The sequence below is a fragment of the Pan troglodytes genome, chromosome 4, assembly GCF_028858775.2.
Source record: "Pan troglodytes isolate AG18354 chromosome 4, NHGRI_mPanTro3-v2.0_pri, whole genome shotgun sequence".
NCBI classification, from domain to species: domain Eukaryota; kingdom Metazoa; phylum Chordata; class Mammalia; order Primates; family Hominidae; genus Pan; species Pan troglodytes.
In genome coordinates this window covers 138048648-138067269 of record NC_072402.2, presented here as the reverse complement: position 1 = coordinate 138067269, position 18622 = coordinate 138048648, and the positions used below count along the sequence as shown (strand labels likewise).

General features: G+C 49.5%; 1 protein-coding gene across 2 annotated transcripts; it reads left to right on the top strand.

The window, feature by feature from the left end:
* Positions 1–2237: 2237 nt before the first annotated feature.
* On the top strand, positions 2238–17184 carry HBEGF (heparin binding EGF like growth factor). Of its 2 annotated transcripts, XM_001137119.7 has the most exons (6): positions 2238–3760; positions 3959–4132; positions 7224–7401; positions 14000–14155; positions 15280–15370; positions 15748–17184. In XM_001137119.7, the coding sequence occupies exons 1-5, from the start codon at positions 3715–3717 to the stop codon at positions 15350–15352; spliced, it is 627 nt and encodes a 208-aa protein (XP_001137119.1). In that variant the 5' UTR covers positions 2238–3714; the 3' UTR covers positions 15353–15370; positions 15748–17184. The 2 variants fall into 2 exon arrangements, with proteins under 2 accessions (XP_001137119.1, XP_054540600.1); XM_054684625.2 differs by lacking the exon at positions 15280–15370 and having other exon boundaries at positions 3533–3760; positions 15748–15824.
* Positions 17185–18622: the final 1438 nt, after the last annotated feature.

Here is an 18622-nt window from a genome sequence, read left to right as displayed (position 1 = left end):
CATGTTCAAAGTTAGAAAGAAAAAAACCCAACAAAATTTGAACCCCCAAGTATCTGACTCCCAAGACTGTATCCATTTCATTAGCTGCCCTGCTGTGCTTACCTAAGTGTCCTTCCAGTCTAGTGAGCCAGAGTTTCTTATCATTATCCCTCAGAACAGATGAAGGACTGAAACTCAGTAAAACTGATAATGTTACCCTCCACAGAAGCATAGAGATGGCGGCTGTCGTCTCATCCATTTGAGTGTTGAGCTTAGGAGAGCACAAGCCCAAGTGAACGAGGGGGTTTCAAATTGAGGCTGAGACACTCACTAGCTGGGTGACCTTGGGATGTTACCTTTTAAAGCTTCAATCCTTTAAAATGCAGATGATGATAACAGTGTCTAGTTTGGGGGATGTTGTGAGGATCAAGCAAGATAATGCATGTGCAGTGTTGATTACAGGGGAATTGTCACCACTAGCACCGCTTTCTTCCAGGTCCTCCCCACTGGGGAGCAAGTGCTCTCTCCAAATCAAGAACTCTGGCCTAGCAGTGAGTCAGCAGCACTCAGAGTCCCATGGAGCCTGCCTTTCCAGAGGCCCAGGAAACTCGCATGGGCTGGGAAGCAGGATGCCAGGGTTTCTGCTCTGCACTTGCCCCCTTCTGACTCACTGGTGGCCCAGGGCTAATCAGTCTCCAAGCCTCAGTTTGCTCATGGTCAATAGACAGTCAATAAAAGCAGGCTTGTCTGTCTGAACTCTACTTCCTTAGGACTATGTTCCTGGCATTTGACAACCTGACATCCAGAGAGCAGGTGGGGGAGACCTGAGCAGGAGGAGGGGACAATATGGAGGAATCCTGCATGACAGTGCTGTCTCATTGACATCTCATATGATTCTGACAATAATGGGGCATAAAATCCAGTGTCTACCTTGGCTTATAACGTCCTCTTTTATCTGTTGCTAGCCTTTGTTCCAATATCATCCCATAGCTCTCCTTTTTTGGCCCTCTTGCTTTTCCTTGAATGCTCCCAACTTTTTTCCATTTCAGAGTCTTTGCACTATTTGCACATCTTGGAATGTTTTTGTCATAGATGATCCCAAATCTGATTTCTTCTTCTCATTCAGGCCTCAGCTTACATGTCACCTGCTCAGAGAAGGCTTTGCTAATCAGTCTAAAGTGTCATCCTGGGCACTGGAACATATTATCCTACAGCACATCATTGTATTTTAACTTTCATCTTAGCAGTTATCACTATAGGATATGTTTTTCCTTGTTTATTTCCTTAATGTGCTGCCTGTCTACTATAGAATATAAGCTCTGTGAAAGCAGGTCCTGGGCTGTCTTATTTATTTCTATGTCCCCAGTGCCCCCCAAAAATGTTCAGTTAATGTTTATGATATAATTGAGTTAATGAGGTTGCCTCAGCATGAATTGTGATTCCTTTTCTTTGCTCAGAGACATCCAAGATTCTGAGAGGGGAAGTGACTGTCCCAAATCCAATTCAAGCTTTTTATCTTCTTTTTTCAGGCCCTTCCTGTAAAACCTGGCTGACACACAAACCTAGCTGGGGTGAGGCTCCAGGTGTGATGAAAGTTTGGAGTTGCCCCATGAATGGGACTGAGGCTGATGTGGGGGTGAGAAGGCGGAAGGACAGAGCATGTGAAGGGAGAAAGGCAGGCTGGGGCAAGAGAGCAGGGTGTGACTCTGGCGAGGGTGGGGGAAAGGGGGTGATTTGACCATGTGTCAGGAAGTGTTTCTCTCCACCCTCCCCTGGGGAGAGCCTTGACCCCAAGGTGGCTTTGTTTTGGGGAAGCAGGTGGCCAGGCAGCTGCTGAGGGAGGGCAAAGTCATGGCTTGGGCGGTGACCATGCACTGAGGTCCTAGGCCCGATACTGATCACCCAAAAGGATAATTTAACAGTGGCTCTTAGCCAAATAGGTGACAGGTGAGCTTCTGTCTGAAACCAGCCCAACTATATCATAAAGCCTCAGATATGGCCTAGGGGAAGGCAAGTGATCTAGGGAAGGGAGAGAAAAGAGGCCTCTAAGGAAATAGAGTGGTCAAGTGCTTAGTGATTATTATTAACAGCAACAATAATAATGGGTCACATTTATTGAGAGCTTATAGTGTGCCTGGCACTATACTAACTACTTTTATGTGTTCCCGCATTCATTTCTCAAAAAGCTCCCTACAAAGTAGTCATTATTATTATTGTTATTATTTTTTCCATTTGAGAGACATCAAAACTGAGGCTCAGTGAAATTAAGTTTCTTGTCCAAGGTCACACAGTAAGTAGCAAAGGCAGGATTCAAACTCAGGTCTGCAGTGATTCCAGTGCACTATGGAAACCTAGGCCTAGGTTACTGGAGCAAGTTAAGAGGGCAGGGCCAGATTGACCCCTGCAAAGGTGGGGATAGGGAGGGACAGTGGGATAGACTGTGTATAAATAGCAGGCCTGTTTTTATCCCTACACACAGGCAGAATCCGGCAAGTGCTCTATCTGGCACAATTTCAGGGCTCTGAAAGCCAACCCAGCCCTGTGTCAAACAACTCTCTCCCCAGCACGTCCCTGGAAACTGAAATACCTACTGAGACACTCATTTCTTTGGGTCAGGACAGTGACTCCAGAAGACCCCTGCAAAAGCACATGGGTTGGAAGAGAAGCACCTAGTGTCTGTGAAACAGCAATCTAGGTTAGCCAGCTGGGTCCTATGGGAGGGTGGCTCATTTTTTATGTTGAGGAAAAAGGTGGCAGTCAAAGGCAAAGAAAAGAATAAGGCTTGTTTCACAACCTGTGTCTCTCCAATCTCAGAAGCCTGGGAATTACAACCCATAGTTCAAAAATCCTAATGTCCCCTGAGGGAAGATGGGAGGAAGCCACTCCAGAGACTAGGAGAGTACTAACTTCCTTTGCTGGATTGATACTAAGTGCCTGCAACTTCAACTCTGGTTATCTCGGGTTTATGAAAACGGCTGGCACTCACGTGTCTAATTTTTAAATGATAAATCAATTAATTATTATTCGATACTTGCCGTGTTGGTAGGCCAAAAGGTGGGCTTCTGAAACTTAGAGGGTGACAGGGATGGAGACCCCTGGTATGGGGCTGAGATGAAGCAAGAGGCCAGGCCCGGAACAGAACTCAGCTCAGCAGTCAGTCACAAGGCTGCAGAGTGACAGGCGTTTGGGGAAAGGTAGGAACCGCTCTCCGCCACCTGCCGGTCAGTAGCCCTACCCACAATCAGGCCGCGGCGGCCTCGGCCTGGTCCCAAAATATGTGAGCGCCGCCCTCTCCTCCCGCCCAGTCCTCCGCCGCGCCCGCGGGGTCGGGGGCTGCGCTGCCGGCGCCGCGAGCCAGGCGAGCTTCCCAGCACGGGAGGAGGGAGGGGGCGGCGCCGGGCGGGGCGGAGCTTCGGCGCCTCCTGGAGCCTTATTCCCGGCCGCAAGCCGGGCAGCGCTCATTCGGCCGAAGGAGCTACGCGGGCCACGCTGCTGGCTGGCCTGACCTAGGCGCGCGGGGTCGGGCGGCCGCGCGGGCGGGCTGAGTGAGCAAGACAAGACACTCAAGAAGAGCGAGCTGCGCCTGGGTCCCGGCCAGGCTTGCACGCAGAGGCGGGCGGCAGACGGTGCCCGGCGGAATCTCCTGAGCTCCGCCGCCCAGCTCTGGTGCCAGCGCCCAGTGGCCGCCGCTTCGAAAGTGACTGGTGCCTCGCCGCCTCCTCTCGGTGCGGGACCATGAAGCTGCTGCCGTCGGTGGTGCTGAAGCTCTTTCTGGCTGCAGGTAAGAGGGCTGCCGACGCCCCCGGAGATCGGGGGGATGGGGGCGCTGTGCTGGGGGCATGGGGGAAGGTCGCCGCAGCGCACCCGGCACGGGCCACTTGGTGGGGCCCTTGCGCTCTGGCGGACGGGCGTCGGCATCGGTGCGTGTTGGTCGGGGGTCTGGGCGGGTGTCTGATGCGGCCTGGCCTCTCGCCCGCAGTTCTCTCGGCACTGGTGACTGGCGAGAGCCTGGAGCGGCTTCGGAGAGGGCTAGCTGCTGCAACCAGCAACCCGGACCCTCCCACTGTATCCACGGACCAGCTGCTACCCCTAGGAGGCGGCCGGGACCGGAAAGTCCGTGACTTGCAAGAGGCAGATCTGGACCTTTTGAGAGGTGGGTGTGGAGGCCCCCCATCCTTGGACCTTGGTGGGCTGTTGAAGAATAAGCAGATCCAAGATTCTTGCTGTTTGGGCAATACTGTGGGTTGAGGGTATTCATGGAGAACCTTGGGGAAAAGCTGATCGGCCTGATGGGCACTGGGGGATCCTGGAATATAGGTCCCACTCTCTCTCTCTTGTCATTGCCTCACCTGCTGGGTTGCTGCCCTTCTGGGTACTCCGGGGCAAATTGAAACAGACATGTTGTCTGGGGTTGTTACGTTCTTCTTAGGTAAGCTGGGTGATAGGAACAAGGAATGGTTGAGATGCTTTCCCTAGAGCTACTATGTAAAAATGGGCGCCAGTTCTAATTCCCATATCAAATGACTATTATATATAAAATAGAGGTAACAGATGCGGAGATGCCCAGGCACATCTCTAGAAAGTGTGCAGTGTTAGCCTCCTCCATCCACCTGTCTCCAGATTGGGGAAACAGAGGGGAATGAGGAGCTCTTGGCCGCCCTAGATGAGGCTGTGAATGGTGAGCACTGAGCCCCTAGGGGGCTGTATTAAAATGCTGGATATCTGTGAATGCTACCGGAAACCTGCAGCTTACTGAGCACCTTGCATTCCTGAGGAGACTCCAAATGGGGAGGGCTGTGTAGGATCCTCCAACCAGCCTCTTTGGCTGTGGCCAAGTACAGGTACAGGGCAGAGTCCAGAGCCTGCCAGCTCTCCTGCCTCCAAACCTGAGGAGATTATCCAGGGTAGAGCAAGGACTCAGCACTGTACTCTGGAATGACTATATTTGGTTGGACAGATGCCCACCTGTTCTAGTTCCACCTGCTCCTCAGCTGCCCTTCTCCCTCATTCCCAGGAGCTTTCCTTGGATACTCTCTCTACTTTGTATAAATCAAGCACATACTCCAAAACTGAGCCTGGGCTCCCATACTTCATCCTCTCCCAGTGGCCCTCTGGGGTTGCCCATGACCTGAACAGCCTGGATTCTCCTGGCCCTCTCCTCCTAGGCTGGGCAGGGCTGGGCTGTGACTCACCCCACCCCCACCCCCCACCCACACGGCTGCTCCTCATACCTCTGCAGACCTGACTCACTGCTCCCTGTCCATGGCAGGAGCCTGGCTGTCACCCTGCACCTTCTCCCTCCCCTTTCTGATTGGCTTGGCCCCCCTGCCTTGCTCTCCCCAAAGCTCTGGTCACTGGGTTCCTCTGACCACCTGTATCACCTTCTGAGCTCTGAGGGGGCCTGGGACTGGATGAGAGGAAATGAAAGACTGTGGGGGCTGCTGGCACCTACTTCTCTTCCCTTCTTTTGGCTTTGCTGGGCAAGGACTATTTTTCAGGTCTGGGGATCCTACCACCTAAAATAAATGACTACTACCATTTATTAAATTCCTACTGTGTTCTAGGCACTTGATATGTTATCCTGGCTAATGTAACACTTATAGCAACCTTTTGAGATAGTTACTTTGGCTATCCACATTTTACTGAGAACCTGAGGTTCAGAGAAGTTAAGTGACTGCCCACAGTAAATAGCTGAAATTGGAGCACAGGTCTATGGACTTCAGAGCCCATTCATGCCTGGATCAGCATCTCAGGTGCTCTAGACTTGTGAGAGGGAGGAGATGGGAGTGTGTGAGGCAGCTTGGTGTGGTGAGGAAGGACATTGGAGTGAAGTCCAGAGAACACAGTTCTAATCCCAATCCTGCATGACCTTGAGTAAGTCACTCTGCCTGCCATGAGTTTTTTCTTTTTTTTTTTTTTTAAACATGGTCTCACTCTGTCACCCAGGCTGGAGTGCAATGGCACGATCTCAGCTCACTGCAATCTCTGCCTCCCAGGTTCAAGTGATTCTCCTGCCTCAGCCTCCTGAGTAGCTGCGATTACAGGCACACACCACCACGCCCGGCTAATTTTTGTATTTTTTGTAGAGATGAGATTTTTGCCATGTTGGCAAGGCTGGTCTCGAACTCCTGACCTCAGGTGATCCACCTGCCTCAGCCTCCCAAAGTGTTGGGATTACAGGCGTGAGCCACCGTGCCTGGCCACATGGTATTCTTTGAAGTCCCTCTAGCTTGAGACTCTAAGTCTCTAGTCTAACGTATCATGCTTACCCTTCTGTAAGACACATGGCTGTAGCCATGGATGTGGGCACCTTTTTCCTGATGGGGGATAAAAGGGTGGGATTGGGCTGATAGGCATAGTCCCTGGTCAATCCCAGCTGGGTATCTGGGTGAGGCTGTTTTTCCCCCAGTCTCTCTGAAGCATGGAAAGAAGGAGGGAGTCATCATTGTTCCAGTTCCTTCTGGACAGTTCCTTACTTTCCATTTTTCTATCCCTTGTACACCCTGTACCCCCCAACCCAGAGAGCTATAAACAGGACATTGGGGGTTAAATATGAATGAATCTTTGAGAAAGTGGGTTAGCTGTAAAGGGTGTGCAAGTTAAATATTTTGCTTGAAGTTGAAAAAGCAAGGCCGTGACCAGGGCTGGCCTGCTTGCTGTTCCTGAGCCAGGCTCTGCCCTGGGCTCATAGTACTAAGGGTTGCCCCAGAAGAGACCACCTGAACACATGGACACTGTTCTTATATTAGGAGCCCTCCAACCCCAAAACCTCCAAGTACCTTCTCTAGAAGCAATTTTTGTGTGTGACACTGTCTTTCTGCAAGTGGTTCACTGAGTACAGCATCAGGAAATGAGGCTGATTGAAGGCCAAAATAGAATGAAGTGGGTGTGGGGGAGTAGGAGATGGGGGTGTAAGGTGGACAGTGGGGTGGAGGTGAGGTTGGTAGAATTGCCCAGTTACTCAACAAAAGCATTCTGAGAATGAGGCTCTTACACAGAGACTGTGAAATGCCTTCCTTGGGACCCACCCTAGCTTCTACTTCCTACCAAGGTTCCCTCTTTCTGGTGGTTCTGCCCAATCTTCCTGCTCTTCCTTCTGCCTCTTAGGAGGCACTGAGCTAAGGGGCCTTCCCAGATCTCTGACTTCAGGTGGGATCAAAGCATATATACTCCTTTCAAGCACTATGCTCTTCTGATTTTCTTCCCAGAGAGTCAGACTTTAACAGAGTGCTTTTCTCCTACAGTCACTTTATCCTCCAAGCCACAAGCACTGGCCACACCAAACAAGGAGGAGCACGGGAAAAGAAAGAAGAAAGGCAAGGGGCTAGGGAAGAAGAGGGACCCATGTCTTCGGAAATACAAGGACTTCTGCATCCATGGAGAATGCAAATATGTGAAGGAGCTCCGGGCTCCCTCCTGCATGTAAGTGCCCCTTCCCCAGGGCTGAATCTTATCAGCACACTTTGTCAGCCACGTGGCTGTTCCTCGTTGTCACTGTTCCTTGAATTCATAATTTCACCCAGTTTCTTCTCAACCTCTGGGCGGAAGTTGGGAGGAGGGGAAATATATTTTTAGTCAGCGGAAGCCCCCTCCCCCCTATAGGATGCAATTTCCTGTGGTATGGTTTTGTGACGTGCTTTAATCCTTGGGGACATTTCCTGCTTGCCCAGAAATGAGCATGTGGCTAGGACAGCTGGCACCTGAAGGCAGGCCCTTCATTCTTGCCTGATGCCCTACTCTGGGAGGGAGAAGCCAGTAGGAAACATGGCAGAGTGGGCTTCCAGGGCAGAGTAGCGCTCCTGTGGGAAGGTAGGAGGTGCATTTGGATGCATGTTGTATAGCTATGTGTGTATTTGGGTTTATGTGCATGTAAGTGTGCAAATGTGGATTGACTGTGAGGCATGGCAGGACTGTACAGAGAGGGATCATCATGGCGGCAGGTTGAGGCCTCTCTTTCTTCTTCCTTATCCCAGCAAGGACCAGGAGGTGGGAGACATGGAGAGTACTGGCCTTTGGCCACAGTGTGGGAGAACAATTCCTTTGTGCAGGGTTCACAGGAAATGGAACCTGACCCATTAGGCATCAGCCCCCGGTCAGGCAACATCACCCCTTCCCTGGGTAGGTGTGTGGGTGGAGGGGCTGTGGGTTCCTTAGCCTCTCTCCTAAGCCAAACCCAGCAAACGGCTGCCTTGGCAACCCCTCAGGGATGACAGCACTGCCATGCTCTCTGGCAGGCATAATGTTGCCACTGTGCCTGAGGCCAACACCCTGCGTCAGGCTGCAAACATCTGTTCCCTTCCCTGTGGGGAGGCAGGCTCTGGGGGCCTTAGTGGGAGACTCTGGACAGGGCCAAGAGACTGTTGTATGCACACTGCCTCCAGCCTGTCAAGAAGGCGGCGTGCCTGGCATCCCTTCTACTGGTGATTGGTGCAGATCCCTTAGCTTTTTAAAGCTTCCTTGTTTTGTCTGATCACACACAGCAGAGCTGCCCTGTATTTGGCAGTTGGCAGACAGACCCATCACTCCCCACCATGTCCACAGTCACTTGTGCATCCTTTCCTATAACATCCTTGTCAGGAGCTTGGTATTAGAGGGAGTTGTTTAAGAGTGGCATAGAAAGCCCCCATATTATCCTTCCCAAGGTCTTGGGACAGGGTGGGAAATGTTCATCTTAAATTTGTAAAATGGCATCATTAGTACAGGGTGAAGAAGGTGACTCAAGTAGTCAAGGTGGATTGAGGTCAGGAATCTGTCTATACCAGATTGGTCCTGGGCATTTTGGTGGATGGATGTGGGGCTTGCACTGTGTGGTTGAGAGGCCTTATAAGGTTGCCCTCCTGGAGAGCTGGACTCGGATGACCACCTAAACCCAGAGAACCTGATATGGGTGCCCAGGCCACCTTCCCAGTGGTCCCTAGGGATAGTGATAACTATAATGATGTCATCTCTCCTTTGTCCCAGAGTTTCAGTGTTTATATATAATATGAGTTGAGCCCAAGTATGTTGAGCCCCTATTTGGTGGCAGACACTACTTTAGGAGCTGGAGAGATATAGTTTCCTGGGATTTTTCAAAAGCCCTCTGCTGAGTAGGCAGGACTTGGTACCTCTACTTGAAAGGTGATGAAACTGGAGCCAGAAAATAGGAAGTAATTTGCCTGAGGTCAATAGCTAAACAAGTAGTTGGAAATAAGACAGAGTCTCAGTACCTGACTCCTAGTCCAACATGCTTTTCATGCCCTCAGGCTGTACTGGGTGTTGGCTTTCATCTTTCTTTCCTGTATCTGTCCTTATAGAGTTGGAGCAGCATTTTATAGAGGGCAGAGGGCAGCTATTGTCCTAGAGGTCTCTTATTCTTTTACTAGTCTAACAGCACAGCAATCTGATTTGAAAACTTTACATTAACTTCTTGGGCAGAATTTTCTTTTTCTTTTTTCTTTTCTTTCTTTCTTTTTTTTTTTTTTTTTTTTTTTTTTGAGACAGAGTCTCACTCTGTCTCCCATGCTGGGGTGCAGTGGTGTGATCTCAGCTCACTGCAACCTCTGCCTCCTGGGTTCAAGCAATTCTCCTGCCTCAGCCTCCTAAGTGGCTGGGACTACAGGCACCTGCCACCATGCCCAATTAATAATTTTTATATTTTTAGTAGAGACGTGGTTTTGCCATGTTGGCCAGGCTGGTCTTGAACTCTTGACCTCAGGTGATCCGCCTGCCTCAGCCTCCCAAAGTGCTGGGATTACAGGCATGAGCCACCATATCTAGCCTTTTTTTTTTTTGAGATGGAATCTCGCTCTGTCACCCAGGCTGGAGTGCAGTGACACAATCTCGGCTCTCTGCAGCCTCCGCCTCCCAGATTAAAGTGATTTTCCTGCTTCAGCCTCCTGAGCAGCTGGTATTACAGGCACATGCCCCCACATCTGGCTAATTTTTAAATTTTTGTGGAGATGGGGTTTCACCATGTTGGCCAGGCTGGTCTTGAACTCCTAACCTCAAGTAATCAGCCTGCCTTGGACTCCCAAAGTGCTGGGATTACAGGCGTGGGCCACCACTTCCTGGGCAGATTTTCAGGGGGTTGATTGCATGTCTGGACTGGCCCCCTACTGCCTCCTGCCCTTGCTACTCAGGGCAGAAAGCAGCAAGAATACAGAAATCCTGGTTTGGGGGAATGTGACATCTGTGCACGTTCATCTGGGGATCTTTGTGGCTCTTGTTTGACTCCAGACCCAGGAACCACTAGCCAGGGTGTGTCCAGGCTGCTGTGGTGAGCCTGAGGCTAGCTGGCTTCCTAAACTAGCCCTCTGCAGCCACCATGAACAGGAAAACTCTTTTTGTGTCACCAGCCAAAAGTTGCCCTCAAAGAGTAGTTTCTGCTGGGCACAGTGGCTCACACCTGTAATCACAGCACTTTGGGAGGCCGAGGCAGGTGGGTCGCCTGAGGTCAGGAGTTCGAGACCAGCCTGGCCAACATAGAGAAACCCCGTCTCCACTAAAAATACAAAAATTAGCTGGGCGTTGTGGCGGGCGCCTGTAATCTCAGCTACTAGGGAGGCTGAGGCAGGAGAATCTCTCAAACCCAGGAGGCAGAACTTGCAGTGAGCTGAGATCGTGCCATTGCACTCCAGCCTAGGCAACAAGAGCAAAACTCCATCTCAAAAAAATAATAATAATAAATAAATAAAAGAGTAGTTTCCTGGGATTCCTGACTAGTTGCCTACCCAGAAATTGGCTGCAGAGTTTCCTGTGGCTGGAGGAAAACTGGGGACACTTGGGCTGAGGAGGACTCAGAGCTGGAGGAGAGACAGGCTGGGGGGCTCTACTTGGCCTCACTGCCCAGGTGCTAAGAAGGAATGGTGATCCCGCTTCTCTTGTCTCCATCTGACTTGGGTGCCCCCTTGCTCAGGCCATGGGCAGTAACCTCTGGAGTCTGATTATGTAATAACTCACACAATGTGGGACTTGGCCTTTATTAAGCCCTTTCATTTGTATTACCTCATTTTATCTTTTCACAATACTCTACTGAAGTAGGCATTTCTTATCCCTGTGTTTTACATGAGGAAACCAATGTTTAGAAAGGTAACGTGACTTGCCCAAAATTACCTGGCTAGAAATAGCAGCAGAACCAGTCTGGAACTCATGCACTCAGTCTCCTCCATCCAGACGTGTCCCCTCCACCTCCTGGGGTAAAGGTGGAGAAATCCAGTTTGGAAGATGTCTCTGGACCCTAGAAGGTTCTTGCATCTGTTGTAATACAGGTTCTGAAATGGGTCACAGACATGGGTGGGAAGAATGTGTCCTAGTCTGGTGGGTGGCTGGCTCTGGACAAGACACAAAATTTTGCCCCTACCCTGGGATGCTTGGAATGTACTCATCCCCCCTCCTTCTCTGGGGAAGCCAGGAGTTGTCTGCAAAGGGAGGGGGAGGTAGGTAATATTAGGATGTTTACATTATTATCCTTTTGACTCAGGGTGGGGGTGGAGGGATTATGTAACTGAATTGCGGGACTCTGAGGCCAAACTTTATTTCTATCTTCTGAGTAACTACCTGTGGAGTTTGAATGATGGACTGGAAGTGAAAAACAGACTCAACTTCAGCTTCCCTCCTCCCAGGAAAGCAAAGTCTCTGAAGTCATCCAGACTGCTGTTGAATCCTGGCTCTACGACTCACTAGCTTTGTAACCTTGGGCGAGGTGTTTAACAAAAGCTAAGCCTCAGTCCATCTTTAAAATGGGGCTAGTAACTTCTCCTTCACAGAGCTGGCTTTAAATGAAATAATTCTTGTAAAGCAGTTAGCACAAAGTACTTGGCTCATGGTAAGCCTTCAATGATTGCTAATTATTATTCTTTATTATTCAAGTTATGAGTAATAAATAATAATAACATAGTCAGAGAGAAGGGTCAGACTGCCCCCCAGGAGCCTATCAGATATGCTTCCTTGGAGTTACCTGCACTATTCTGCATTGTTCACAGTGGAAGGAATGATGAATTTGGAATCTGCCAAGACTTGTTCCTAGTCTTAGCCCTGCTGCTTCCTAGTTGTGCCACTTTTGGTGAATCACTTAATTTCTCTGACCCTTAATCTTAGCTTTTCCATCTGTAATATGGGGTTGTACCTGCCTACCAGAATGTTAGGAGGCTCAGTTGAGCTAGTAGATAAGGCTAGTGGCTTGTGAATGGTAAACTGCTGTGCACAAGTGATTTTCCAGGGGTGCTCGTGCAAGTGTCCTCCATGTCCTGGCAGGATAGGGGTTGCTTTTAGGCCTACATGGGCTGATGGGACAGATACATGGAGAGGCTGGGCAAGGAACTGTGGACTGTGCTATGTGTATAGTGGGCCTGACCTACATTTATCCTGCTGTGAGGTGGTTTCTCGAAGTACCCAGGAGGAACTAGGGCAGGGAGAGGCTCAGGGCAGGAAAGCAAGAATGCAGTACCACCCAGCCTGGCCCCTCTGCCACTGCTGGTTGTGGACAAGTCTGTCTCTTGGAGCTTCCCTGGTGCTCTGTCCGCAGGAAGAAGGGATTCCTTGTTCTGAGGTACCAGAGAAAGCACCTCCTTCCCAGAGAAAGCACAGCTCAGGAAAGAGGGCCACCAGGTTCTTGGTGCTTCCTTCAGCAGCTGGTGGTCTAAAGTCCGCAGGCAGACAGTGCCACTGTGCCCCCTGGCTGGATGGTAGGCAGTTGTCAGGTGTGAGTGGGCAGCACACTGAGCTCAGAGTCAGACAGTCTACATCTACATCTTCATTTCTGTCTTACTGTGTGACCTTGGGAAAACCACTCCACCTTTCTGTAAAACAGGGCTCCTACTTAATATCAAAGGATCTCTGGGATGCTCAGATAAAGGAAAGGTTGTGAATGTGCTTCTTCAACTGTAAGCACATCCGAGTCTTTCTAAGAGCTTCAAGGAAATGCTTTGTGTTAGAAAAGGCAGTTGCCAGCCGGGTGTGGTGGCTCATGCCTGTAATCCTTGCACATTGGGAGGCAGAGGCGGGTGGATCACCTGAGGTCAGGAGTTCGAGACCAGCCTAGCTAACATGGTGAAACTCCGTCTCTTCTAAAAAATTACAAAAATTAGCTGGGCGTGGTGGTGGGCACCTGTAATCCCAGCTACTCGGGAGGCTGGGGCAGGAGAATCACTTGAATCCGGAGGTAGGGGTTGCAGTGAGCCAAGATTGCGCCACTGCACTCCAGCCTGGGAGACAGAGCAAGACTCTGTCTCAAAAAAAAAGAGAAAAAGAAAAAGAAAAGGCAGTTGCCATGTGATTTATTTCTTGAGTGAGAAGAGCCAAGGGATTGTTTCTGACATTCTTCCATGCTCCGGCAGGGCAGCTGGGCAGAAAGATGTTTCTTGATTTGTTTGGTTTGTCCTGTGATGAAAGAGGCCTGGTAGCTCAGCGTGCAGAGGCCAAAGGCCAGAGTTGAGCTCCCAAGTTGGGCCCTGCACCCAGGGGGAGCTGGAGTTAAATGAAGGAAACTTGAGAAAAACAACTCCTGGCAGAGGCACAGGGCCTATTAATAGGCTGGACAGCAGTGGAGAGGGACTGGACGCTGGAAGCACGATGGGGAAGGCTGGGTTTATTTCTGGGTCAGAATGTTGAGGGGCCTCACTGGAGGGAGTGATACGAATTCCCTCAATTTAGCCTACCAGCTCTTGTGCCCAAGCCCTCATAAGTGGCTTAAACAGAACGCCTGAACACACGTGTCATAAATCAGCCACACGTGGAACATATCTAGCTGAGGCCTTCAAGTCCTCCCTTGCTTTTTCCATGCCTAGAACAGGATTCTCAGCCCAGAGAACCAGAGGAAATGGAAAAGGGGAGGGTGTCAAGTGAGAGAGGAATGCTACAGAGCTTTCAGAGGGGCTTTAAAGAGTTTTCTACTAGAGGAGAAGGATGGAGGATGGGCAGGGATCGTGGTCAGGGATTGACAGGCTAAGGGTATGAGGAATGGGGTTTGGCTTATGCAGGTGGGCCATTGCCAAGAGAGGCCAAAGCACTAACTCCATCTCCTTCTTGTTCTGTCTTGAACTAGCTGCCACCCAGGTTACCATGGAGAGAGGTGTCATGGGCTGAGCCTCCCAGTGGAAAATCGCTTATATACCTATGACCACACAACCATCCTGGCCGTGGTGGCTGTGGTGCTGTCATCTGTCTGTCTGCTGGTCATCGTGGGGCTTCTCATGTTTAGGTGAGTGTTGGGGTCCCCTGCAGGCTGTTTCTGCAAATCACTCCCATTCTTCCTCCTCCTGGGCCCTCTCCTTGATGGTCACATGCACTTCCCTCAATCTTTCCAAATCATGGGCTAGCTCCGGGGTGTAGATTCTCCAAAAACCTGGTATTTCTGGCATGACATGAGTCCTGTGTCTAGAGCCCAGGGTCAAATTTGCGAGGCCATAGTAGGTTCTGCTCCTCACAGGAGTTCTTTTCCTGCCTCCGTGACCCAGCTACCCACTCATGGAGTCACTTTGTCACACATTTCTTTCTCCTGGCTGTTCTTTGATGGCATTAGTATGTGGTTTGGTAGTCAAGGTGTGGGTGGTGCTAGTGGTATATCCTTCCACTTCTGAGGCGTCTGGACCTCAGGCCCTGCTTCTAATCCAGGTATGCTCTAGCTTGGGAGACCTACCAAGCACTCTATGCCTGTTTTCTTTCTTTCTTTCTTTCTTTTTTTTTTTTTGAGACAGAGTCTTGCCCTGTCGCCCAGGCTGGAGTGCAGTGGTATGATCTCGGCTCACTGCAAACTCCGCCTCCTGGGTTCACGCCATTCTCCTGCCTCAGCCTCCTGAGTAGCTGGGACTACAGGCACCCGCCACCACGCCCAGCTAATTTTTTCTATTTTTTAGTAGAGACGGGGTTTCACCGTGTTAGCCAGGATGGTCTCGATCTCCTGACCTCGTGATCCGCCCGCCTCGGCCTCCCAAAGTGCTGGGATTACAGGCATGAGCCACCGTGCCCGGCTCTATGCCTGTTTTCAAGCAGTGTAACTCATCTGTCATGAGACCTGGAACAAGTTACTGTCTTTCTGAAGATTGTAACCTTGTAGTGATTGTAATCTTTGTCCATCTACCTCATAAGGATGTTGTGAGGATCACGTAAATGAGGTGAAAGCTCTTTGTAAATTGCATCCTGCTGTTAGAGACAGGAGTTCCTCGGGGCAGTTGGGCCTTTGACCAGAGTTTGGGCTGCCCTACTGTCTGGGCTTTTCCAAGTAGTAGAGGAAACCACCATGGCAGGGTTCTTTGGAAGGACCTGCTCTGGACCTGCACTTTGTCATAGCAGGCAGGGCTTATTCACAAAACTTATCTTCCTCAGGTACCATAGGAGAGGAGGTTATGATGTGGAAAATGAAGAGAAAGTGAAGTTGGGCATGACTAATTCCCACTGAGAGAGACTTGTGCTCAAGGTAACGCTCCATCCTTTGCCCCATGACATGATTATTCTTTGTCCCCTTTCCTGGCTGTGCTTCAGTGGGTGCTGAATTCTTCATCTAGGGGTTGGGGGCCAGGCTACTGTGACATTAATATCCCATTGCAGAATTATTTTCAAAAAGACTCAGTGCTTCACTTAAGGTAAAAGTTGCTAGAGAGACACCTAAGAGAGATGCCTGAGAGGACAGCTTCTCCCACCCTCATCCCCTCCCTTCCCCTCCCCTCTCCTCCCCTGGGAGATAGAGTGAAACCCTGTCTCAAAAAGTTTAAAAATAAAAAAGACTGGACCTGGAAAATCTTAAGACTTCTTTAGACTGGACCTGGCTTTACATACTTTCCTTTTGTGCTTTAGGAATCGGCTGGGGACTGCTACCTCTGAGAAGACACAAGGTGATTTCAGACTGCAGAGGGGAAAGACTTCCATCTAGTCACAAAGACTCCTTCGTCCCCAGTTGCTGTCTAGGATTGGGCCTCCCATAATTGCTTTGCCAAAATACCAGAGCCTTCAAGTGCCAAACAGAGTATGTCCGATGGTATCTGGGTAAGAAGAAAGCAAAAGCAAGGGACCTTCATGCCCTTCTGATTCCCCTCCACCAAACCCCACTTCCCCTCATAAGTTTGTTTAAACACTTATCTTCTGGATTAGAATGCCGGTTAAATTCCATATGCTCCAGGATCTTTGACTGCAAAAAAAAAAAAGAAGAAGAAGAAGGAGAGCAAGAAGGAAAGATTTGTGAACTGGAAGAAAGCAACAAAGATTGAGAAGCCATGTACTCAAGTACCACCAAGGGATCTGCCATTGGGACCCTCCAGTGCTGGATTTGATGAGTTAACTGTGAAATACCACAAGCCTGAGAACTGAATTTTGGGACTTCTACCCAGATGGAAAAATAACAACTATTTTTGTTGTTGTTTGTAAATGCCTCTTAAATTATATATTTATTTTATTCTATGTATGTTAATTTATTTAGTTTTTAACAATCTAACAATAATATTTCAAGTGCCTAGACTGTTACTTTGGCAATTTCCTGGCCCTCCACTCCTCATCCCCACAATCTGGCTTAGTGCCACCCACCCTTGCCACAAAGCTGGGATGGTTCTGTGACCCATCTGTAGTAATTTATTGTCTGTCTACATTTCTGCAGATCTTCCGTGGTCAGAGTGCCACTGCGGGAGCTCTGTATGGTCAGGATGTAGGGGTTAACTTGGTCAGAGCCACTCTATGAGTTGGACTGCAGTCTTGCCTAGGCGATTTTGTCTACCATTTGTGTTTTGAAAGCCCAAGGTGCTGATGTCAAAGTGTAACAGATATCAGTGTCTCCCCGTGTCCTCTCCCTGCCAAGTCTCAGAAGAGGTTGGGCTTCCATGCCTGTAGCTTTCCTGGTCCCTCACCCCCACGGCCCCAGGCCCACAGCGTGGGAACTCACTTTCCCTTGTGTCAAGACATTTCTCTAACTCCTGCCATTCTTCTGGTGCTACTCCATGCAGGGGTCAGTGCAGCAGAGGACAGTCTGGAGAAGGTATTAGCAAAGCAAAAGGCTGAGAAGGAACAGGGAACATTGGAGCTGACTGTTCTTGGTAACTGATTACCTGCCAATTGCTACCGAGAAGGTTGGAGGTGGGGAAGGCTTTGTATAATCCCACCCACCTCACCAAAACGATGAAGGTATGCTGTCATGGTCCTTTCTGGAAGTTTCTGGTGCCATTTCTGAACTGTTACAACTTGTATTTCCAAACCTGGTTCATATTTATACTTTGCAATCCAAATAAAGATAACCCTTATTCCATAGCCTTTTGTCTGTTTGTTTTAACTGGGAACTGGTTTAACTTAGTTATTTCCTAAGCCCTGACTTGGTGGTAGGCTCTATACCAGGCCTATTTATGTATACTACCACAACAATTCTGCGATGCAGGTACTATTACTGTCCCATTTTTCCAGAAGGGGAAACTGAGGCTCAAAGTGGTTGTGTAACTTGCCTGAGGATACACAGCTAGTAAATGACAGAGCTGGGACTAGTAGTCTGGCTCCAATTATTTTGTCTTAGTACTTATACCATGCTATCTCTGAGATAAGAACAGATCTTTCACACAGCATGTTTAGCTGGCTGTAATCAGGGAAGATATCCACCCATTCAGTCAACAGGCCCTGGACTCAGGATCTACTCCTATGCTGCACATATGAGCAGGCATTGCTTCTGGCAAGAACAAGATGTCTTTGACTACCCTATCTTGCTCCACAGCCAATCCATCAGCAAATCTTGTCAGCCCTACCTTTAGAATACATGCTGTATGCAACCACTTCTCATCACTGCCACTACCATCACCCAGTCCAATTTCGCATCATCTCATGCCTGCACTTTTGTGATGGCCTCTGCCTTTCTAGTTCCATCTTGCTTCCATATAACATATTTCCAGTGTAATAGCCAGAGTGATCATGTCTTTCAGATCTTGTCTGCTCTGCAGGCCTTCCCTGACCACCCTATTAAACAACAGCACATTCCTTCTCCCATCCTACTCTTACTCTTCTTACATTGCTTTTTATCACCACTAACATATTCCTATTTGTTTATAGTCCATCTCCTCCTATGAAAATGTTAGCTCCATGAGGGTAGGGGTGTGTACATTGCTCCTCTCCTAGATTCTAAGACAATGCAATTGAGTGGTAGGCACTCAATATTTGTTACCTGGATGAATGAATGCAGGAAATACAATTCAGTCCAATGCCAGCAAGTGGACAGACATGCAATCCAATGCTGCCCTGAAAGTGTGATTGGATTAGAGAGGGGTCTCTGTTGGGGAATGTGGATGGTGGTGACAAAATGAAAGTGGAATTTGGGGCATGTCATGTGTCCTGGTGGATTGGACAGTCCATCAAGTGGACTGGGGCAGTGCAGTAGCACTGGACAAGTGCCACTGGGCTGCCCCTTCCTCATCCTCTTCCCTTGCAGAGTTGTGATATTCTGAAGTTTCTCCAGGAGCCCGCACAGAGATCTTGTATATACTTGGAACATCCTTTCAAGACTTTAGGCACCAGTAACTATTGAAGCTGAACATATGCATACCCCAGGAGTAATTCCACTCCTGGGGATTCAAGAGAAATGAGTGCATATGTTCACCAGAAGATATGAACAAGAGGCTGGGCACGCTGGCTCACGCCTGTAATCCCAGCACTTTAGGTGGCCGAGACAGGTGGATCATGAGGTCAGGAGTTCGAGACCAGCCTGGCC